Raw genomic sequence first — 17,912 nt, forward strand, 5'->3', positions numbered from 1 at the left:
TCAGTGTCCCAATGTGAACCAAGGTTCTTACTGTCCAACCAAGGAAAGGTACGGCACCCGAATGTTATCATGCATTGGTACGGATGCTAATGTAGTTATCGTTATAATTATCTTTATTGTTATAAGTCATGACACATTGATTTTGGAAAACTTCGTAAACAATGTTAAATGAAATCTATGCAAAGAATGTGACAAAAAAACATAAGAAATAAGTAGGCTACTGTATATGTTGAAAACAGTGTGAAAACCTGTAAAAGATACATTTATTTAAAGTTAAAAAATATTTTTATTTTAAACGTTCAAATGAAACAGTTGAATAACTCAAATACATATATAAATATAAATCATGTTGTATTGCTAGCTAGCTACATCAAAATAAATACACTTTACAACAAATACATTTTCAAATTAACAATTACATGAAAGTTTTACATTTATTCAGCCCAACAATTATACATAACAGTGTCCTGCATTCTCTGTGCAAACCAGTGTGTGTTTAGTAGGATAAACAGGACAGTGGCCTACAGAACTGACAGGCAGCTGGACTGCAAACACTGGCTGTCAATTCATAGGTCATCACCCTGTGTCCTAGACCCTGGGTTAAACATGCTTTCTTGTAGTATAGATGTACATTCACAGCCTAGTATTAGGCATTACATTAAATAAGAATAAAAACTTTAGGACTTTATGTTCTTTGTTCACTTCAAAGGAGCAGTAATGTAGAAATAAGGCAGTTAAAGGTGACTATCTGCACGCAACAGCAGCTCCACTGGAAGACACAAACCTTCCACATGGAGTTGCTGTTACAACCAGCCAGCACCAAATCTTTGGAGTGTGCCCCTTTTGGACAGCGGAAGGAAGTGCACTTATTCCTTATTCTCACAAAAACTTCTCACCATACAGGGTAGTTTTAGTAGAAGAAGAAAGTGTGGTTCCACCTGAAATGAAAGCATAGAAGACAGTTAGATCAGGATTCAGACAAAGGCTAATGACTGCCATTAAGAACATGTGAGAGTTCCTCTGTTGGCTCATGACTTTGACCTCTTGTTTCTTTCTCATCTTTATGACATGCCATAGACTCCATTATTGGCCAACTGCATGTCCAAAGTGCTAAGACTGATCTTGATAACAGCAATTTTATGACAGCAGTCAACATAAGGGTACTCGGCAGAATGTGTGTGTGATGTGAGAGAAATAAGGGTGTGTCGCTCAATAATTTATGTGCCTTTATGTCTTAATTTTGTAGATATCACTTCCTTTTAGTCATGAGTTACCCATCCCACATTCTCTATCATGTTCTTTCTCTCTTCTTGGTTTCTTCATTTATATCATATTTTAGACTTTGCCTTGCTGTAAACCTCCCTGCTCTTTGCTACCTTTGGAAAAACAGCATAATAAAGTAATTAAAGGGGGCACACATCGCATGAGTCAGTCTGTGTTATCTGCCCCTGTTATCATCATCTTGTGAATCCACCATTTTCTTTCTCATCTCTGAGCCGTATCCAACATTTGTGTTGGGTGAGAGAAAATCAATGGCATGAACTCATGAAGGTGGTTCATTTTTATCATAATTCCCAATTGCCGTACTTGATATTGGAGTAAGTCACATGTGTTTCATCAAATCTACTTTGTAGAAAAGAAAATAATTGTGGAAAATATGTGACATAGAATATTAGATTGTTGTATAAAAATGAATACAAAACCTAAAACCGCCATTTATTTGCATCTGAACATCAGTACCAGGCAGTTTGCTTCATGTATTGAAGATCATCTAAAAGAAACTTACTTCAAACCCTTTTTGATTTATAAGACCCTGTTCTTGGAAAATATTGTTTCAAATGCTTGAGGGCCGAGCGAAAGCCTTTTGCATTCTTTTCTTATCCCCTTTTCTTATGCTTATTACCTGTACTTTGTTAGACAATGCAGGTATATTTACATAAGTAAAATGAATCTAGCCTTTCTCAAACAAACAGTCAGACATTAACATTACATTTTCCTACGTGAATCAGAATAATTGCAGAGGGCGAAGCAACTGCATGAGGTTTGCACTGGATGTTTTTTTTTTTAAATACATATATTTATTTAGAAAATATTTTAATATTATAAAATTTAAACCACTTAAAAATTTCATGTTCCTCACATATGTACCCACAACTTAATTTTCATTAAAGAGTTACTTACCTTCACAGTTCTTCCTCGTGGGAGTCCAGGACGCATCAGGGGGGGAAAAAGAGAAAGAATGCAAACAAAAGACCAAAAGAAACGTTTATATAAATATAGAGATTAAAGAACTTACAGAAGCAAAGTAAAAATATGTCTACAAAAATTTGAAAAGGAACTGAAAACAATAGAGATAGTGACAGCACAACGAGAGAGTCAGCTAGTGAGAAGGGTGCGTCGGTCAGCAGTGCTATGTCAGGCCAGAGAGAGGCCAGTTTAAAAGTGATTTGGAGTTGAAGCTTAGTTAATAATTACACTCCTCGTCAATATTTAACATCTTTTTGGCCCTGCCCCTCATATTCAACATCCTGGACTCTTATGGACTTACACACAGGCTACCTCAGGACCCTATTTTGTAACGTTTTAGGTACATTGATATTTTTAAAACAGTTCAGAGCAACACATTTTATTAAAATTGTCTAAACAAATGTTGTGGGCCAAACAGACATCCAAATCAGAAGTCTTGCCAGTTTACTTTAAACACAATAAACCACTAGAGGGCGTCACAGTTTAACTTGATTTTTTAGTTATATTATTTAGATGTAGAGCACAGAATCAGAACATTGTTTGTTGCACATCACAAGTCTTATTTCTTGCAATATATAGCTGTTTTCACCCACTGTGAGTTGTTAAGGCTTGATTTATAATGCAACACAGCAAATGAGTGATGTAGGTCAATGTCTTAATTACTGGTAATAGCACAGCATGAGGTAATGCTGCATGATTAGACTAGATAGAGTAGACTATGGACTCTAAACATTGATCAAAGAATGAAAAAAAAATGCTTTATAACAGGATAATAAAATACTCATGATGAGAGAGGGTTAATTATTGTCATTGTTGGGTTAAAGAGCACAGAAGTGCACACTGTGTGGTGGAATTTCGATTGTCAAACACAAGAATGGTGTGTAAATTAATGTACCACGACAAAATACTCCATCTAAGCACATAATATTGTACCTTAGGCAGGTGAAGGTCTGGGACTAGAAATTTGCTTTGTGTTTCTTGTGATAAGAGGTTTGCAACTGGACCAGAAGACGACGACTGCGGTCACAATCTAACATTTTAATCAAGATATTGAAAAAATGCAAAAATAATTATAGGCCTATATGATAAATATATATTTCAGGAAGTGTAATATAATGTGGTGATTGTGTTTTTGGGGTTAGTTCAGCTATTTCCCTCACTCTAAAGGAGGAAATCATGAGGAAATGAAATCTTTCCAGTGGTTACGACCTTAGTACAGCACACAGGGTCACGCAATAGTTTATGGGTTTCATAATTTACAAGAATCATTCAGGAAATTCTGAGGCTGTTGTCCTGTGTATAAACTTCACACTTCAGGTTTTAAAATCTCAAGTCAGCAGTCAGGAATATTGCCCTTTCCACCCTGCAAGGTCTCAGAGTTCAATTCATGTTGTCATACATCATCATTCCCTCTATATTTTATGCCCTTTGCTCCTCGGCTCCTTGAAAATGTTTCCATGTTTAATTATCTGTCACGTCGAAAGTGTCACTTATTAGATGCACTAAACACCCTAAAATTGTACATATGAAAACTACGTCATCCCTTGAACATCACTGTCTATGATCAGATTTATAAATACATTTGATTTCAGAAGCTTGGACAGAATGTTTGTTAAAGAAAATGTATTATTTAATTTGATTCATTGGTTATAACACCACTGTAATGTAAAAATGTTACATTTTTGAGACCTACAGATTCATCCTCTTATTGTGCTCAAAATAAATCAGTTATTAGCTACTAATTCTCTCATTTACAAAGTCGACGGTTTCAGTGTTAACCAAGATGTCCCTTATCTTATCAGAGGCTAGTATAAGGTGTGTTTAAGTGTGCATAACGCAATGCGTAATACACACACCCACACAAACACAGGTATGCATGGTCATTCACGGTCAAGTCAAGGTCTTTAGACCAGCACAGATTCATGATTCTCTTTTTACTTCAGTAAAATGTACCTCAAATTAATTTTTGAAAGGGATACTGTACACAGGCCTTGGGAAAGAATGTAAACTTCACATAAAGTAGTATTGTAAACCACATCACAGATTTTTGTAGGAAATATTTTCTGAAGTGCACACTTTCTTAAAATTTGTCTGACAGTTTCACTGCAAAAAAAATGCTTTTCTTACTTAGTATCTTTGTCTTGTTTCCTGTCCAAATATCTAAATAAAATCTTAAATCAAGAAGCATTTACTAGAGAAGTAAAATTACAAGAAATCCTATCATGTTTTCTGATAATTGGGGTAATAAAAATAATCTTCTTTTCCATTTGAAGTATTTTTTTTCTTACCTTATTGGCAGATAATTTTGCTTATTTTGTTTCAAAAACTCAAGAAATTCTATCTTTGTGATAAAAAAAAATATTAAGTGAGTTTTTGAAACAAAATAAGCAAAATTATCTGCCAATAAGGTAAGAGAAAAAATACTTTAAATGGAAAACAAGATTATTTTTATTACCCCAATTATCAGAAAACATGATAGGATTTCTTGTAATTTTACTTCTCTAGTAAATGCTTCTTGATCTAAGAATTTTTAGATATTTGGACTGGAAACCAGCCAGACATACTAAGTAAGAAAAGCATTTTTTGCAGTGTTGGTGTTACATTTCATATATACTTGAGTTAATTAAACACAATTGAAACTTAATTATTGAAAATACAAAGACAAAGCTCTGCTACAGACTCTTCCTTCAACTCAGTTTAATTCAGAATTACAGTGATAGAAGGGACAAGTTGTTCTTGTTTGTACATAACAGCTCCATTTGATCCAGTTCAATAGAATTGTAACATTTTCACATATTAAAAAGGTAATCTGAATATCAAATTTCAGATCATTTAATGTTCAAATCCATTACAAAATGATGACCTGTACACTATATATATACATACACATGTATGTATGTAGGGATTGTTCACCCAAAAATGGAAATTCTGTCACCTGTATGAATTTCTTTCTTCTGCTGAACACAAAGGAAGATATTTTGAAGAATGTCAAACTGTTGACAGGCCCCATTGACTTCCATAATATGGAGGGGAAAAAAACCCGGATGGAAGTCAACGGGGTCCATGAACTGTTTGGTTACCGACATTCTTCAAAATATATATTTTTTGTGTTCAGCAGAACAAAGAAATGCATACAGGTTTGGAATAATTTGAGGGCGAGTAAATAATGACAGATTTTTCATTTTTGGGTGAACTATCCTCTATCAGGTTTAAGTTTCTTTCTGGCCACTTCTGATACATGTTTTAGTCATGACATGACATCAACAGTGTATAAAATGATAAAAATGTCCTTTATAAATCACTTTACATTAGTTTTTACTAGTTTTCTTTTCTTTTTTCCATCTACCCCATTAACCGCTGTTTCGCCTTTTTGGGCAGCCCTCTTTTTTGTCTTCTCCGTCACTGTTTCCATAGTATCCCAAACCTCATCCTCCTCTGCTTTCACCTCCTCTACATCTCCAGTAACATCAGGACTTGATGACTGAAAGAGAAGAGCACATACAGAGTCATACGATTAACAAAGTCATTAGGATGCAGTATAAAGTCATCAGCGAGAAAGCAGCTTACATTGTTGCTACTGTTGATAGGCAGTTACATAAAAAGAATTATCAAAATGATCCACCACTTACCTCCAGTTCTCTGCTAGAAAGTAGCACACAATTGAGTCGTGACTTCAGATATACCTGCAAAGAGAAAATATGTTCATAAAATTACCATTTACACAAACACGACACTTGAGTGGGAGGCACTTATGATTATATGGTGTATGCAACCAGATGGAAATAAGAGGAGTGGGGCTATGCAGAAATCAAAGGATATGGAAACAACAGCAGAGAAAAAGAGACAGATGAAGTGCAGAGAAAATGGATAAAGAAACCTGGTTTCTTGTGTATTCATACCTTGTGTTGTAAGGAACGGTCCTCCAGGCTGTGTACTCTCAGAAAACGATCTAAACCACAAGAGGCCACCAATGGGAGGGAAGGATGGCACTGCAACCCCCGCACTGCCCCCGCCAGACCCTTAAGACACCCACGCACAAGCCCTGCAGGCAGATGGAGAAGAAAATAGGGTCAGACAAAACAACACTCTCAGGAGTTCAATAATATAACAGTCCATATACAGAGAACGGCTGGCCAAATACATCTTTTATACTTGGAACACACAGATCCAGGACAAAAAAACAAAGCAATGGACTTTCAGTTCAAAACAACTGCTTTTGATCCAAGCCTGCCTAAGAGAATAAATAAACAGAGCATCCACCTACTGCTTACCTTTTCTGAGGTCAAGAATGCCAATCTCCCCGTGAGTGTTGCCCACGACCACTGTGTCCTGGCTGGCAGGAAGAGAGAGCGCTGTGAGCGGGTACTCTCCAAACTGAGCCTCCATCACCGGCCTCCTCTGAGACGTCGAGGGGTCGTACACACGCACCTGTCGGAGGAGGAGCAGAACGAACAGGGCAAGATATTTTGAGTCATATTTACACAGATATTTCCCTTAAGACACAAAGGAAGACATGCATAAATACAATAGTAAAGGGTACAGGACAGGAAGAAAAACATGGTTGGCTCACAATACTTATGGAAAATTGCCAACTGTATTCTGAAAAAGCTGTTAAATCTTTAATAACAAGATAAACATTTTTTGGTAACACCTATAATGCATGTTGAAGTGGCGACCAATCAGTTTAAAGCTGGAGGTTGAGGCTGTGACACCAAGCAAATGGTCAGCTATCTGCGGCTATAGTCAGCTCAGTTTTTGCGGAGTGTTCCACACTGTCGGCACAAGTCAGACACCATTGGTGGCTTTAAGGCTGATTGAGCATGTTGAATTGGCATCAGCGCCATCAGTGATCAATGAGAGAACTCTGATGGGCTGTTCAGCTTTATAGTGCACAAGACGAAAAACAAATTAGATTTTTTTTGGCATAGACACACTTGACAAGCCGTAAACACAGTGAGCTTTCATTGCTGCTAGTTCTTTGATGTCGTTTTGGTGTCACGGCCTCTACACTTTACACAAGCAAAACAAAGTAACAAATTCATTGGTGTGAATACTGAATTTATATAGATTATTTTACGTGATTGACAACTGTATAGGGTTCAAACTAAAAGAGTACTTTGAATTGATAAATTAGAAAGTTGTGCATGCCTGTTTTTGATGAAACAGCCTGAATTCCTTTAAATACAGCCAGAATTCATTTAAATACATTAGCATTCAAAAATTTGGGGTCAATAAGATTTTGTAATTAATACTTTTATTAAGCAAGGATGCAGTCACATCAAAAGTGACTGTAAAAACAATGTTTCAAATGATAAGATTTCAGATAAATACTGTTCTTTTGAACTTTCCATTCATCAAATCCAGCAAAAATGTATAATGTATGTGTATATATATATATATATACAGGGCAGTCCTTAGGGTGGTGCAACCGCACTGGGCCCAGCAACAAACGTGAACGGACCGAGGGGGACCACCCGGAAGACGATCGTGAACGGCCCAAACAAAAATTAACACATGACCTTTCTAAGTAAATAATTTTACAGTGTAAGAAACAACGGTAGAAAAGCATGAATGGATAAAGCCAGAGAAAAGGGTTAATGGGTTAACAGACCTGATGGTGTCCAGTGCAGGTGACTATTTTATCTGAATCTGGAATAAAGCCGATGTCTTTCACCCACACGGGCACTCGCATATCCAACCAGTCATGGGCTACCTGACGGATAAAAGAAAAAAAAGAACAGCTTGTAACAGTACTCACAAACTACTGGGTGCTGAAAAGTTCATAGTTATTTTTTCTCTTCTGCCTTACATTTTTGGCTGTGAATATTGGCTTTTCTGGTCTCTCCAGATCCCAGACTTTCAGAGGGTTCTCTTTACCCCCTGTAGCCACACGATGGCGCTGTGACAGGTTCTGTTGCATTCTACAAATTCCATTTCCAACATTTACCTCAACCTGAGAACAAAGATGGATGAGGTTGGTTGAGGATCCTATTTACTAAGTCCACATCTTAAGAGTCAACAAAATTATCATAGAGATGAAAAGATCATCATACTTTATTCAAAACTAATCTACAATTCAAACAACAGAAGCAGGGCCCACTTGTTCCAAAAGTTTACTCTGGATAAGAATGGTCCTGATTTGGAAAGCCTATGTTTTGCTACCCATGGTGAGGTAATACATTTTACTTTTGGCCGGTTTTTCAGAGCAACACTGGATTGGATCACCCCAAATAGAGATACTTGTCCAGATGACCAAATCCAGACTACCAGTGCTCTAATGAGACTACATATCAAAAGGCAGGCTACTATATATATATATATATATATATATATATATATATATTAAAAAACAGCTAGAATAGTCAGTCAATGTGACCCACAACAAATAAATAAAAATGAACAAATTTACATGCAATAAGGACTTTTGACTGATTAACCTTTTGTTTGATAGTGACAAACGTTTGGGGTAATAATATGGGAAATTCTTTTAGCTTAAAGCCTTAATAGGTAACCTGATGTCTACTTTACTACTGTAACAATTAAAACAAATCAAAAGCAAAACATGTAAACTACATGATACAAATGGTGCATTATTTTACCAATTTTTAAGTTATTACATTTTGTTTCTGAAATCCACCCTAAAAAAATAATACTGATTTAATGATCCGGCGTTCTGATGTAGAACCTGGAAGCGAGGCACTGTTTACTACATGATCAGTATAGCAGACTGACATGGAGGAAAAAAGATTGTTAAATAAAGTTGTTATTTTTGGGGGGTTTTGCGCACAAAAAGTATTCTCATCGCTTCATAACATTAAGGTTAAACCACTGTAGTCACATGGACTATTGTAACGATGTATTTACTACTTTTCGGGGCCTTGAAAGTGGTAATAACGTTGCAGTCTATCGAGGGACAGAAAGCTCTCGGATTTCATCAAAAATATCTTAGGGTGTATTCACACCTGCCTTGTTTGGTTCGATTGAATCGAACTCTAGTTCGTTTCCCCCCTTGGTGCGGACCTTTTGGGCAGGTGTGAATACAGCAATCGAACTCGGGTGCGGACCAAACAACCGAACCGAGACCCAGCTGAAGAGGTGGACTCGGTACGCTTCCAAACGAACTCTGGTACGGTTCGTTTACGGTGTGAACATGAACCGACCCAATTGCAAGAAAGCACTGCACCTTTGAGTTAAAAGGCTTCCGTAGTCGGATATTTTGGCATAATGGTTTGTGTTATTGTTGTTTAAGTGCGAAAGAGAATTCCATTCCGGCGCGCTGTCTGGCCACACGATACTGTTGCGCGTCTTTCTGCGCGCCATGTGTGCGTCATTGGAATAGAATGAATGAATGAGTGTGTGCATCAGGACATTCACATACAGCGCGTTCTCTTTAGTCTAATCGCGCATAGATGCAAAAAAAGCTTTTGCAGTTCATACAATGTAACGATAGTTACAAAACAAGGATGACGCTGCATTAAACTGGACAAACTTAAATCGCAAGCGTTAACATTGACAGCACTTGTAAGCAGTAGCCTATATACAATAAGATTCTCATTATTTGAATGTGTGAACATAGCTCCTCTCTATGAATCAAAACTTTATACCTTATCCGTCTTCTGCGCAGTTTCTTCATATTGCGTTTGTACAGAATAACACAAAATTAGTAAAATAACAAATATTGCAGTACGAAATATCTCCATGCTGAGCCTTTTTTGCACTTCCTGATTTCCCTACTTGAGAATCCTTGTCCAATGAATGGACGACCTTAGCACACGTGTGGTTTTGTTTACAAATTTTGGTTCACTTGCAAAAAGAGCAGTGTGAAAGCGAACCGTACCAAAAAAAAAAAAAAAAAAAAATTTATTTGGTCCGGACCAAAGCAAGTGAACTATCGGACTTTCCTGGTGTGAATACACCCTAAATTTGTGTTCCGAAGATGAACAAAGGTCTTACGGGTTTGAAACAACATAAGGGTGAGTAATTAATGCCAGAATTTTTGGGTGAACTAACCATTTAATGTATAAGGGAATATTCATATTTGTAGATGCTGATGATTGGTGTCCATTTCATTTATTTTTCCCCACAATTTTTAACATTCTCACAGTAAATACTCCAAATGACCTAGTCCAGCTCCACCTCTGTGTATCTAATGGGTGGATGAATAGAGTTATGGGTAGGGTTAGGGAGTGGTCTGACCTTCTAGCTCTACCCATTATCCCCAGAGAGGGGGAGCTGGATTTCTCGCTCCACCCATGGCTCTGCAGTGAGCAGCCACTCAAAGAATTTGATTTTTTTTTATAGCTTTAAAGGGATACTCCACCCAAAAATTAAAATTCTGTCATCATTTACTCACCCTCAAGTTGTTGCAAACCTGTATGAGTTTCTTTCTTCTGCTGAACACAAAGGAAAATATTTTGAAGAACGATTGGAACTTTGGCACCATTGTCTTCCATAATATTTTTTTTTCTACTATGGAAGTCAATGGTGCCAAACAACTGTTTAGTTCCAATCGTTCTTCAAAATATCTTCCTTTGTGTTCATCAGAAGAAAGAAACTCATACAGGTTTGCAACAACTTGAGGGTGAATAAATGATGACAGAATTTTCATTTTTGGGTGGAGTATCCCTTTAATTGAAATATAGAAGACACTGCAGGACATTGAAATCACACTGACTTACTGTGTCTGTACAGCCTTCCTTCCACACCTTCAGCAATCCTGACTCCACACACGTGATCAAAGAACTGGAAAAGGGGGAAGAAAGTACATCAATCCTACAGTTCATACATGCAAACCAACAACACATCCAGTAATTCATCAGCCACTGCAGAGACAATCAAAACATGATATTGGCAACAACCTGTCCGTGACAGACAGTCCTGTGAATCTGCCCTGTGAAGGATCCCCACACTCTCTGGTCGCAGTAAAGATCCCTTTATCCGTGCTGAAAGTTTTCACAGAGCCGTTCACACTGCCCACTAACACCTGCAAAGACACACACACACATAGACAACGTCTGTCAGTCACTAAATCATGATGATGTGGTATGCTACTCCAGTTCTCTCTCTTTCTCACCTCTGATTCATGCGAGTCTCCCCATGCCATCACGCAAACCTCCTGATCCCGACTCAAGCAGCTCATCTCACAGAAGTTAAACGCCTGCTTTTTGCTGAGACTCACCCCTTGAGATGAAATATGGATACGAAGTCATTAGTTGAGTGGCCCTCAAGAAAATGAAATGGCAGGTCTGTGGTGTCAACTCACGTGTAACCATACATGGCTAACTAGATAGTCAGAAATGTGTCGACAAAGAAACGAGAAACTCCAAACAACACCTTACCTTTTAATATTCCAGTTTCGGATCCAAGCCATATTGAGCATATTTGGCTTTTAGCAGCCATTTAAAAGGAAATTGGTGATTTTGGATTTACTGATAAAAATACAGACGTCCACGCTACTGTCGCACACAACTCCGTCCGTGTGTAACGCGCAAGCCAAGTACTTTTAGTTCCGCTCCGACGATACAAATCAGTGCGAGTTTCATGGTTTCATCATGTTGCGATTATATTTAATACCGTTGGATAAAAGCATTATAAACTATATCTATATGGATTTACCCTCATATAATTTTCTATTGTTTTCACTTACACACAAAAGAAGATATTAGGCAGAATGTTACGGACTGACAGTATCAGTCACTCTTTGCATCTTTTCGTGCAATGGAAAGAGAATGTAATTCAACCGAACATCTCCGCCGATTTGCACGGCACAACATGAGAGTGAATAAATCATGAGAATAGCCTACGTAATATCTTCATTTTTGGGTGAAGTCTTCATTTAATTTAGTGGTTCTCAACCTTTTTGACTCCAAGGTATTTCTGATACTTCTGCTATAATTACATAGCTGCTCATTTTCACACCTTTTATTTACAGAAACTAAGTGGCAATATATTAAAATAATGTAGGCCTATAATACTTTACTTATAGTCCACTTTAGACATTCTACTAACTATGGAACTACGTGTCATACCAGTCATTAGAATATTAGTAGACTTAATATCTGCTTAATCTCTGCTAAATATCTGCTAACATTTATTGGTAACGCTTCCTTTACATCTCAAAAGACATTCTACTGACTAGGCGCCTATTAGTAACTTTGCAAGTACATGTCAAATTATTCTACTAACCCTAACCTAACAGTCAACTAATACTCCAATGAGAGAGTTAGTTGATATGTTGGCTAGTTGCAAATTGAGTTAGTTGACAAGTTAGTTGCAAAGTTAGAAATGTAGGCTAGTTAATAGAATGCCTAAAGTGGAATGTCGAAATAATGTGTAAGTAAAGAATGAAATCAAATAATATAGACTAAATAATTTAAATAATTAAATTCGATAATCCCAATAACTGAATGTTCTTCAAGGTTTACACTTTTTATTATTAATGAATTTACATGACTTTTATAGTTTGTGCTTGCAGGGTTTTTATATAGGCTAATTTCCATTCGTTTTTTAGGTCTAGAAATCACACTTTATAAAATTCCCTCTTACAGTATTTCTATTTTGTCTAAAATCATGAGAACCCTGATTCTTAAATAAAATTGGAAGTTGCTAAAGGAAGGAATTAATCTAAGTTGAGTTGCGGTAGCCTTACAATTGATTAAAATGGCATTTCCTCAGGATAGAGGAGAGAGTGAAAGGAGAGAGTACAGAAGAATCCACCAGATGGTACTATTGGACTCCATTAGAAGAGAAAACACATGGCATGCAGGAAATATCTGTCAAATGTGACATGTGAGCTTCAGGATATTTAGGGGTCCAAGCACCCCTATATTTTTCTCTTAATTCTTGAGTCAAACCCTACAAAATTCATGTCATTCTTGTCTATAAAATGTTCAAAATTTTTCAAACTCCTAGGCTGTTTATCCAATCTTCACCAAACTTTGTATAAAACTGCTATAGACTATGCTGGCAAAAAGATGTCAAAAGAATTTTGATACATACTGTTGAAGTGTTGCGAAGATATTAGCAACAGGACATTCTGAGGACACAAGCCAAGTTGCATCAAATTCTACCCATAGGGGGCACAAAAAAAAAAACCCGTTTCAAATAGCATATTATTCCGATAAATGAACAAACATGGCCGCCAGCCACCAATACAACTTCAGCAGCCTATAACGTCAAATTTGAATGGCCAATCTTTACGAAATATAGCAGACACTTAGAAGGTGTTTAAATTAAGCTGTGTATTAAATTTGGTGGGAATCAGCCTCAAGGTGACGCTATAACACATTTTTGCCTATAACTGTAAAGTCGTCATATAGTTAAAGGGGTCATATAATGGTACATGCACTTTTACAAGTTGATTGTACTGAAATGTGTGTTGGCAGTGCCTGTACACAACCATCATATAATGATAAAAATCCATCCAGTGTTTTTGTTTTAATCTCCTTATGTTTTCCCCTGCCTCAAATTGAGCCGTTCGTTTTTGTGACGTCAATAAAACGGACGCCCCTCCCACGATTGTTGATTGACAGGAGTCAGCACAGGAGTTTCAACACAGACCCGCCCTCGCTCGTCCTGTCAATCATAGTCTGCGCGGATCGGCGCGGTCATTGTTGATATGCTGGAGCACTGTCTATGAGCAGAATGGCGTCTAAGCGATTGTGGTGTTCTGTTCTTGGGTGCAATAACGAACACAGCAGTCATTTTAATGTTCCTAAATCCGAACCGCTGAAGACGCAGTGGCTGAGTTTGTTTTCGAAGGGAATATTCCCCACGATCAACGTCAATGCTCTCATGTTTGCGCGAATCATTTCTCAGTGGACTGCTTTATAAACGAGGATCAGTGTAAAGCTGGTTTTGCTGAGAAGCTGCACCTGAATAAAGGATCGGAACCTATTCGTCTTCCTGCTGAACCTTCAGAAGAACTAAAGTGAGTGTAACGTTTTATTAATCTTTATATTAATATTTATATAATCTTTGCAAATCGCCAGCTGCACGCTTCACGATGAATGCGTCGGTTTACACTCAGGGTACATTACAGCATGTTTTCTATGTACAACGTTCTCAATATAATTCATAATCCCACGTTTATAATGAACAATGCGTGGTTATTGTGTTATTGTGTTACAAACGGTGTATGCGCAGAACAGAGGGGTGGAGTGAGCAAAGCTCATTATCATTTAAAGTCATATACACTGAAACAGCGTGCTGAAAACAGCTGTTTTTGACCAGGTAAAATAAGTGTTTTCTTACAATACTAATGAGAATTTTTAATTAAAGTATATTACAAACTTTTAATTTAGACCCTAAAGAATCATATTAGCTTGTACAAAAATGGCATTATATGACCCCTTTAAGATAAAAAAAAATGATTCCTTCAGTATCCTCAAATTAGTTGATCATATGCGTATCTAGTTTTTTAAAAACCTACTTTTTCGAACTTATGAGAACCCATTTTTTTCAATTCGCACAGAATTGGGTATCCACCATCTTGAGACACTCCTGACAAAAAGTTGTCAAAAGAATTTTTATTTGTTTTATTGTTGGGGATATAGGCTGACATTTTTGTGGGTGTAGCCCATAATGACTAATTAACTAAAATCTTGTGAACACAATGCCCACACTTCACTAAACTTGACATAAAAAAGAGATGCTTAGAGACATAGCCATTGTATCTGTCACAGTTGTGTTCCGTTTAGTTTGTTTTCATTGGACTTGTCTGGCTATCTTCATGTCACGTGTCATCATCATTATCAGTTCATCTGTATCACCTGTGTTCTGTCAATCAATGTTCCGTTCTCCGTTGTATCATTTAGTGTGTGTGTACCTTCTGCCTGTCTGTACCAGTTTAAGTTATATTATTGTAAGTAAACGCTTTGCTTTGGAACTTTGGACTCCTCATCTTCTTCTGCCTGCACCACACCGTGACAGAAGTACGGACAGCCCAAAATGGACGATAGGGTCAGAATAATCGTCCTGGCTCAGGAGAGCCAAAACTTTTTTTCATTTGTGATGGACTTTTGCAGCCTTGCCATCACCAGTACCCTCGATGACGTGAGCCTGAGCACCTTGTTCCGGATTGGGGCCACATTCAACTACCCTATCGACCTCCCAGACACCACTGGGAGGGAGGGAGACCGTCATCCGGTGTCTGGAGAGCGTTGTGCCTCAATCTGGAACACAGCCAGACCCAGGGAATCCTCACGTCATGCTTGACCAGCCTGATCTTCACGTCATGCCTGACCAGCCTTAGCCTGTTCACGTCCCGCCGAGACCGCCCGTCCAGAGTCTCGTCCCGCCGAGACCGCCCGTCCAGAGTCTCGTCCCGCCGAGACCGCCCTTTCAGAGTCTCGTCCTGCCGAGACTGTTCTCGTCAGTCTTGCCGAGCCTGAGCTTCATGTCAGTCCTGCCGAACCTGAGTCTTCTGTCTGCGAGCCTGAGTCTTCTGACCACGAGCCTGAGTCTTCTGACCGCGAGCCTGAGTCTTATGTCCGCGAGCCTGAGTCTTATGTCCGCGAGCCTGAGTCTTCTGACCACGAGCCTGAGTCTTCTGACCGCGACACTGAGTCTTATGTCCGCGAGCCTGATTCTTCTGTCCGCGAGCCTGAGTCGGTGTCTGAATTCCCACCCAGCCTCCCTCTCCCACCTCCTCCCATCTGCCACCTCTCAACCCTTCTTCCACCACTGCCTGTCAGCCCCTCAGCTCCTCAAACCACCTTCGGGGAGGTAGAGTCGCCGTGGGTCTGCCAGCCTGCAGCTCCAGCCTGGTCGGTGGATCCCCGGTCTCCGCCTCCAACCTCCGCAACCAGGACTCTACCTTGGCCCGTCAATCCATCAGCTCCACCTTGGCTCCTACCTCCCTCAGCTCCACCATGGCCCATCAGTTCACCAGTTCCGCCAGGCTCCCTCATCCCCCCAGATCCACCTTGGTCGCTCGTCAACGTACCCTCACCTTTGGACTTCACTCCTCTATGCCTCGTCCCTTCATCCTCCCGGCTCCGTTGGACTCCTCACTCCCTTCTGTTCCTCCTTGGTCCTCACTCCCTCTGTCTCCACCGTGCCCTTCTGTGTCCCCGCCTGCACTTCAGTCGCCAGACCTAGCGGCGTCGCCATGTCCCGCCGGATCTTCAGCGTCGCCTAGGCTCGTCGGCTCTCCGGCTCCACCCTGGTCTCCTCTCCCACCTGCTCCGACCCCATCAGTCGGCCCCCTGGAGTCGTCAGCCCTGCCTCCACCATGGCTCCTCCCTACGTCATCTCCACCCTGGCCGCCTGCATCGTCTGCTCCGCCCTGGTCCCTCCTGCCTTCTGTCTACCCTCACCTGCTCTTCGTCCTCCTTCTGAGTCCCCTCCCTCTGCAGTTGGTCTATCTACGGCGCGAAGACGTGCCTACCAGAAGGGGGGAGTAATGTCACAGTTGTGTTCTGTTTAGTTTGTTTTCATTGGACTTGTCTCCTTATCTTCAAGTCACGTGTCATCATCATTATCAGTTCATCTGTATCACCTGTGTTTAGTTAATCATCATCATCTGTTTCACCTGTGTTATGTCAATCAATGTTCCGTTCTCCGTTGTATTTAGTGTGTGTGTACCTTCTGCCTGTCTATACCAGTTTAAGTTATAGTATTGTAAGTAAAATGCTTTGCTTTGGAACTTTGGACTCCTCATCTTCTTCTGCCTGCACCACACAGTGACAGTATCATCATATCGTCTACATACCGTTGATGCTTGGACTCCAATAATTGCCACTTGCGGCTATATTTGTCAGTGTTCCTGGAAAACAGAGAACGCTCTATATATTGCTGTGGTAATGTAAGCAATAAAAGCAAATCAGAAGCCTTAATACTGGAATGATTCAGTCTCTTCTCCCTGGGGAGTATATTTGTCTATCAAGTTTCAATATTTTCCACACTTTAAAGAACACACAGTAAACAAAGATGGAGACATTGTGGGGATGATTTAAAAATATAGCTAATGAGAAAAAGAAGTTTCCCAGGGAGTATTGAAAATGGATTTGACAATATGTAAATGAGGTGGCAGGGAACCGTTCAAAGGGGTACATTACTATGAACCTACTATTCATTTTATTATTTCATGGAACATATAGTGGAATTTTTTAATGGTTTTAAAATGTCCAAGCCTGGAAAAGTTATGCATGGTAATAAAATAAATCTTAAAAATCAAAGAATTTTTTTAAAGCAATGAATACATTTTTTAAGTTACATTCTACTCAAGCTGTTACATTTGTCTTACTGGAGATATTGGTACAAACATAGGTTTTTATCATTTAATCTAATAATAATAATAATAATAAATAATAATAGGCCTAAACTATTTATTCCCATAACTGAATGTGATGTAGAAATAACAAAAAACACACCATAACTCTATAAAATAATTTAAAAAATCATAATAGTTGTCATGAACGACTGGAAATAGAAAAAAAACATTTGTGGAATCTGTGCAAACCCTGTGAAAAGGGAAAAAAGATTGTGAGTGAAATAAAATAACTCTTCTTGATCTCTGAAAATATGACTGCATATTTGACTAAAAAGAATCAAACCTTCATCTCTCTTGCAGTGACAGAGATGCACTTTCATGAAGAAAGTAAAGGAAACATTGTGTGAGAGAGAGACAGTAAGAGAATAACTTAGGGAGGGAGAGAGAGAGA

The 17,912-nt window shown here is 38.8% G+C and overlaps 1 protein-coding gene across 1 annotated transcript; it reads right to left on the reverse strand.

Annotated features, from left to right (window-relative positions):
- Positions 1–4,927: 4,927 nt before the first annotated feature.
- wdr74 (WD repeat domain 74) lies at positions 4,928–11,743 on the reverse strand. Its single transcript, XM_056247649.1, has 10 exons — positions 11,586–11,743; positions 11,321–11,427; positions 11,106–11,230; positions 10,926–10,989; positions 8,057–8,200; positions 7,859–7,960; positions 6,519–6,675; positions 6,147–6,289; positions 5,877–5,930; positions 4,928–5,728 (listed from the first exon to the last, which is right to left on the reverse strand). The coding sequence occupies exons 1-10, from the start codon at positions 11,644–11,646 to the stop codon at positions 5,546–5,548; spliced, it is 1,140 nt and encodes a 379-aa protein (XP_056103624.1). The 5' UTR covers positions 11,647–11,743; the 3' UTR covers positions 4,928–5,545.
- Positions 11,744–17,912: the final 6,169 nt, after the last annotated feature.

Source organism: Rhinichthys klamathensis, unplaced genomic scaffold, assembly GCF_029890125.1.
Source record: "Rhinichthys klamathensis goyatoka isolate OS25496 unplaced genomic scaffold, OSU_Roscu_1.1 h1tg000050l_1, whole genome shotgun sequence".
Classification (NCBI taxonomy): domain Eukaryota; kingdom Metazoa; phylum Chordata; class Actinopteri; order Cypriniformes; family Leuciscidae; genus Rhinichthys; species Rhinichthys klamathensis.

Coding starts and splice junctions, on each gene's coding strand:
- wdr74 (XM_056247649.1), bottom strand. CDS start 11,646: ATGGCTGCTAAAAGCCAAATATGCTCAATATGGCTTGGATCCGAAACT. Junction 8,201..10,925: donor AGGAAGGCTGTACAGACACA/GTAAGTCAGTGT, acceptor CTTTGTTCTCAG/GTTGAGGTAAATGTTGGAAA. Junction 5,931..6,146: donor ACCGTTCCTTACAACACAAG/GTATGAATACAC, acceptor TTCTCTTTGCAG/GTATATCTGAAGTCACGACT.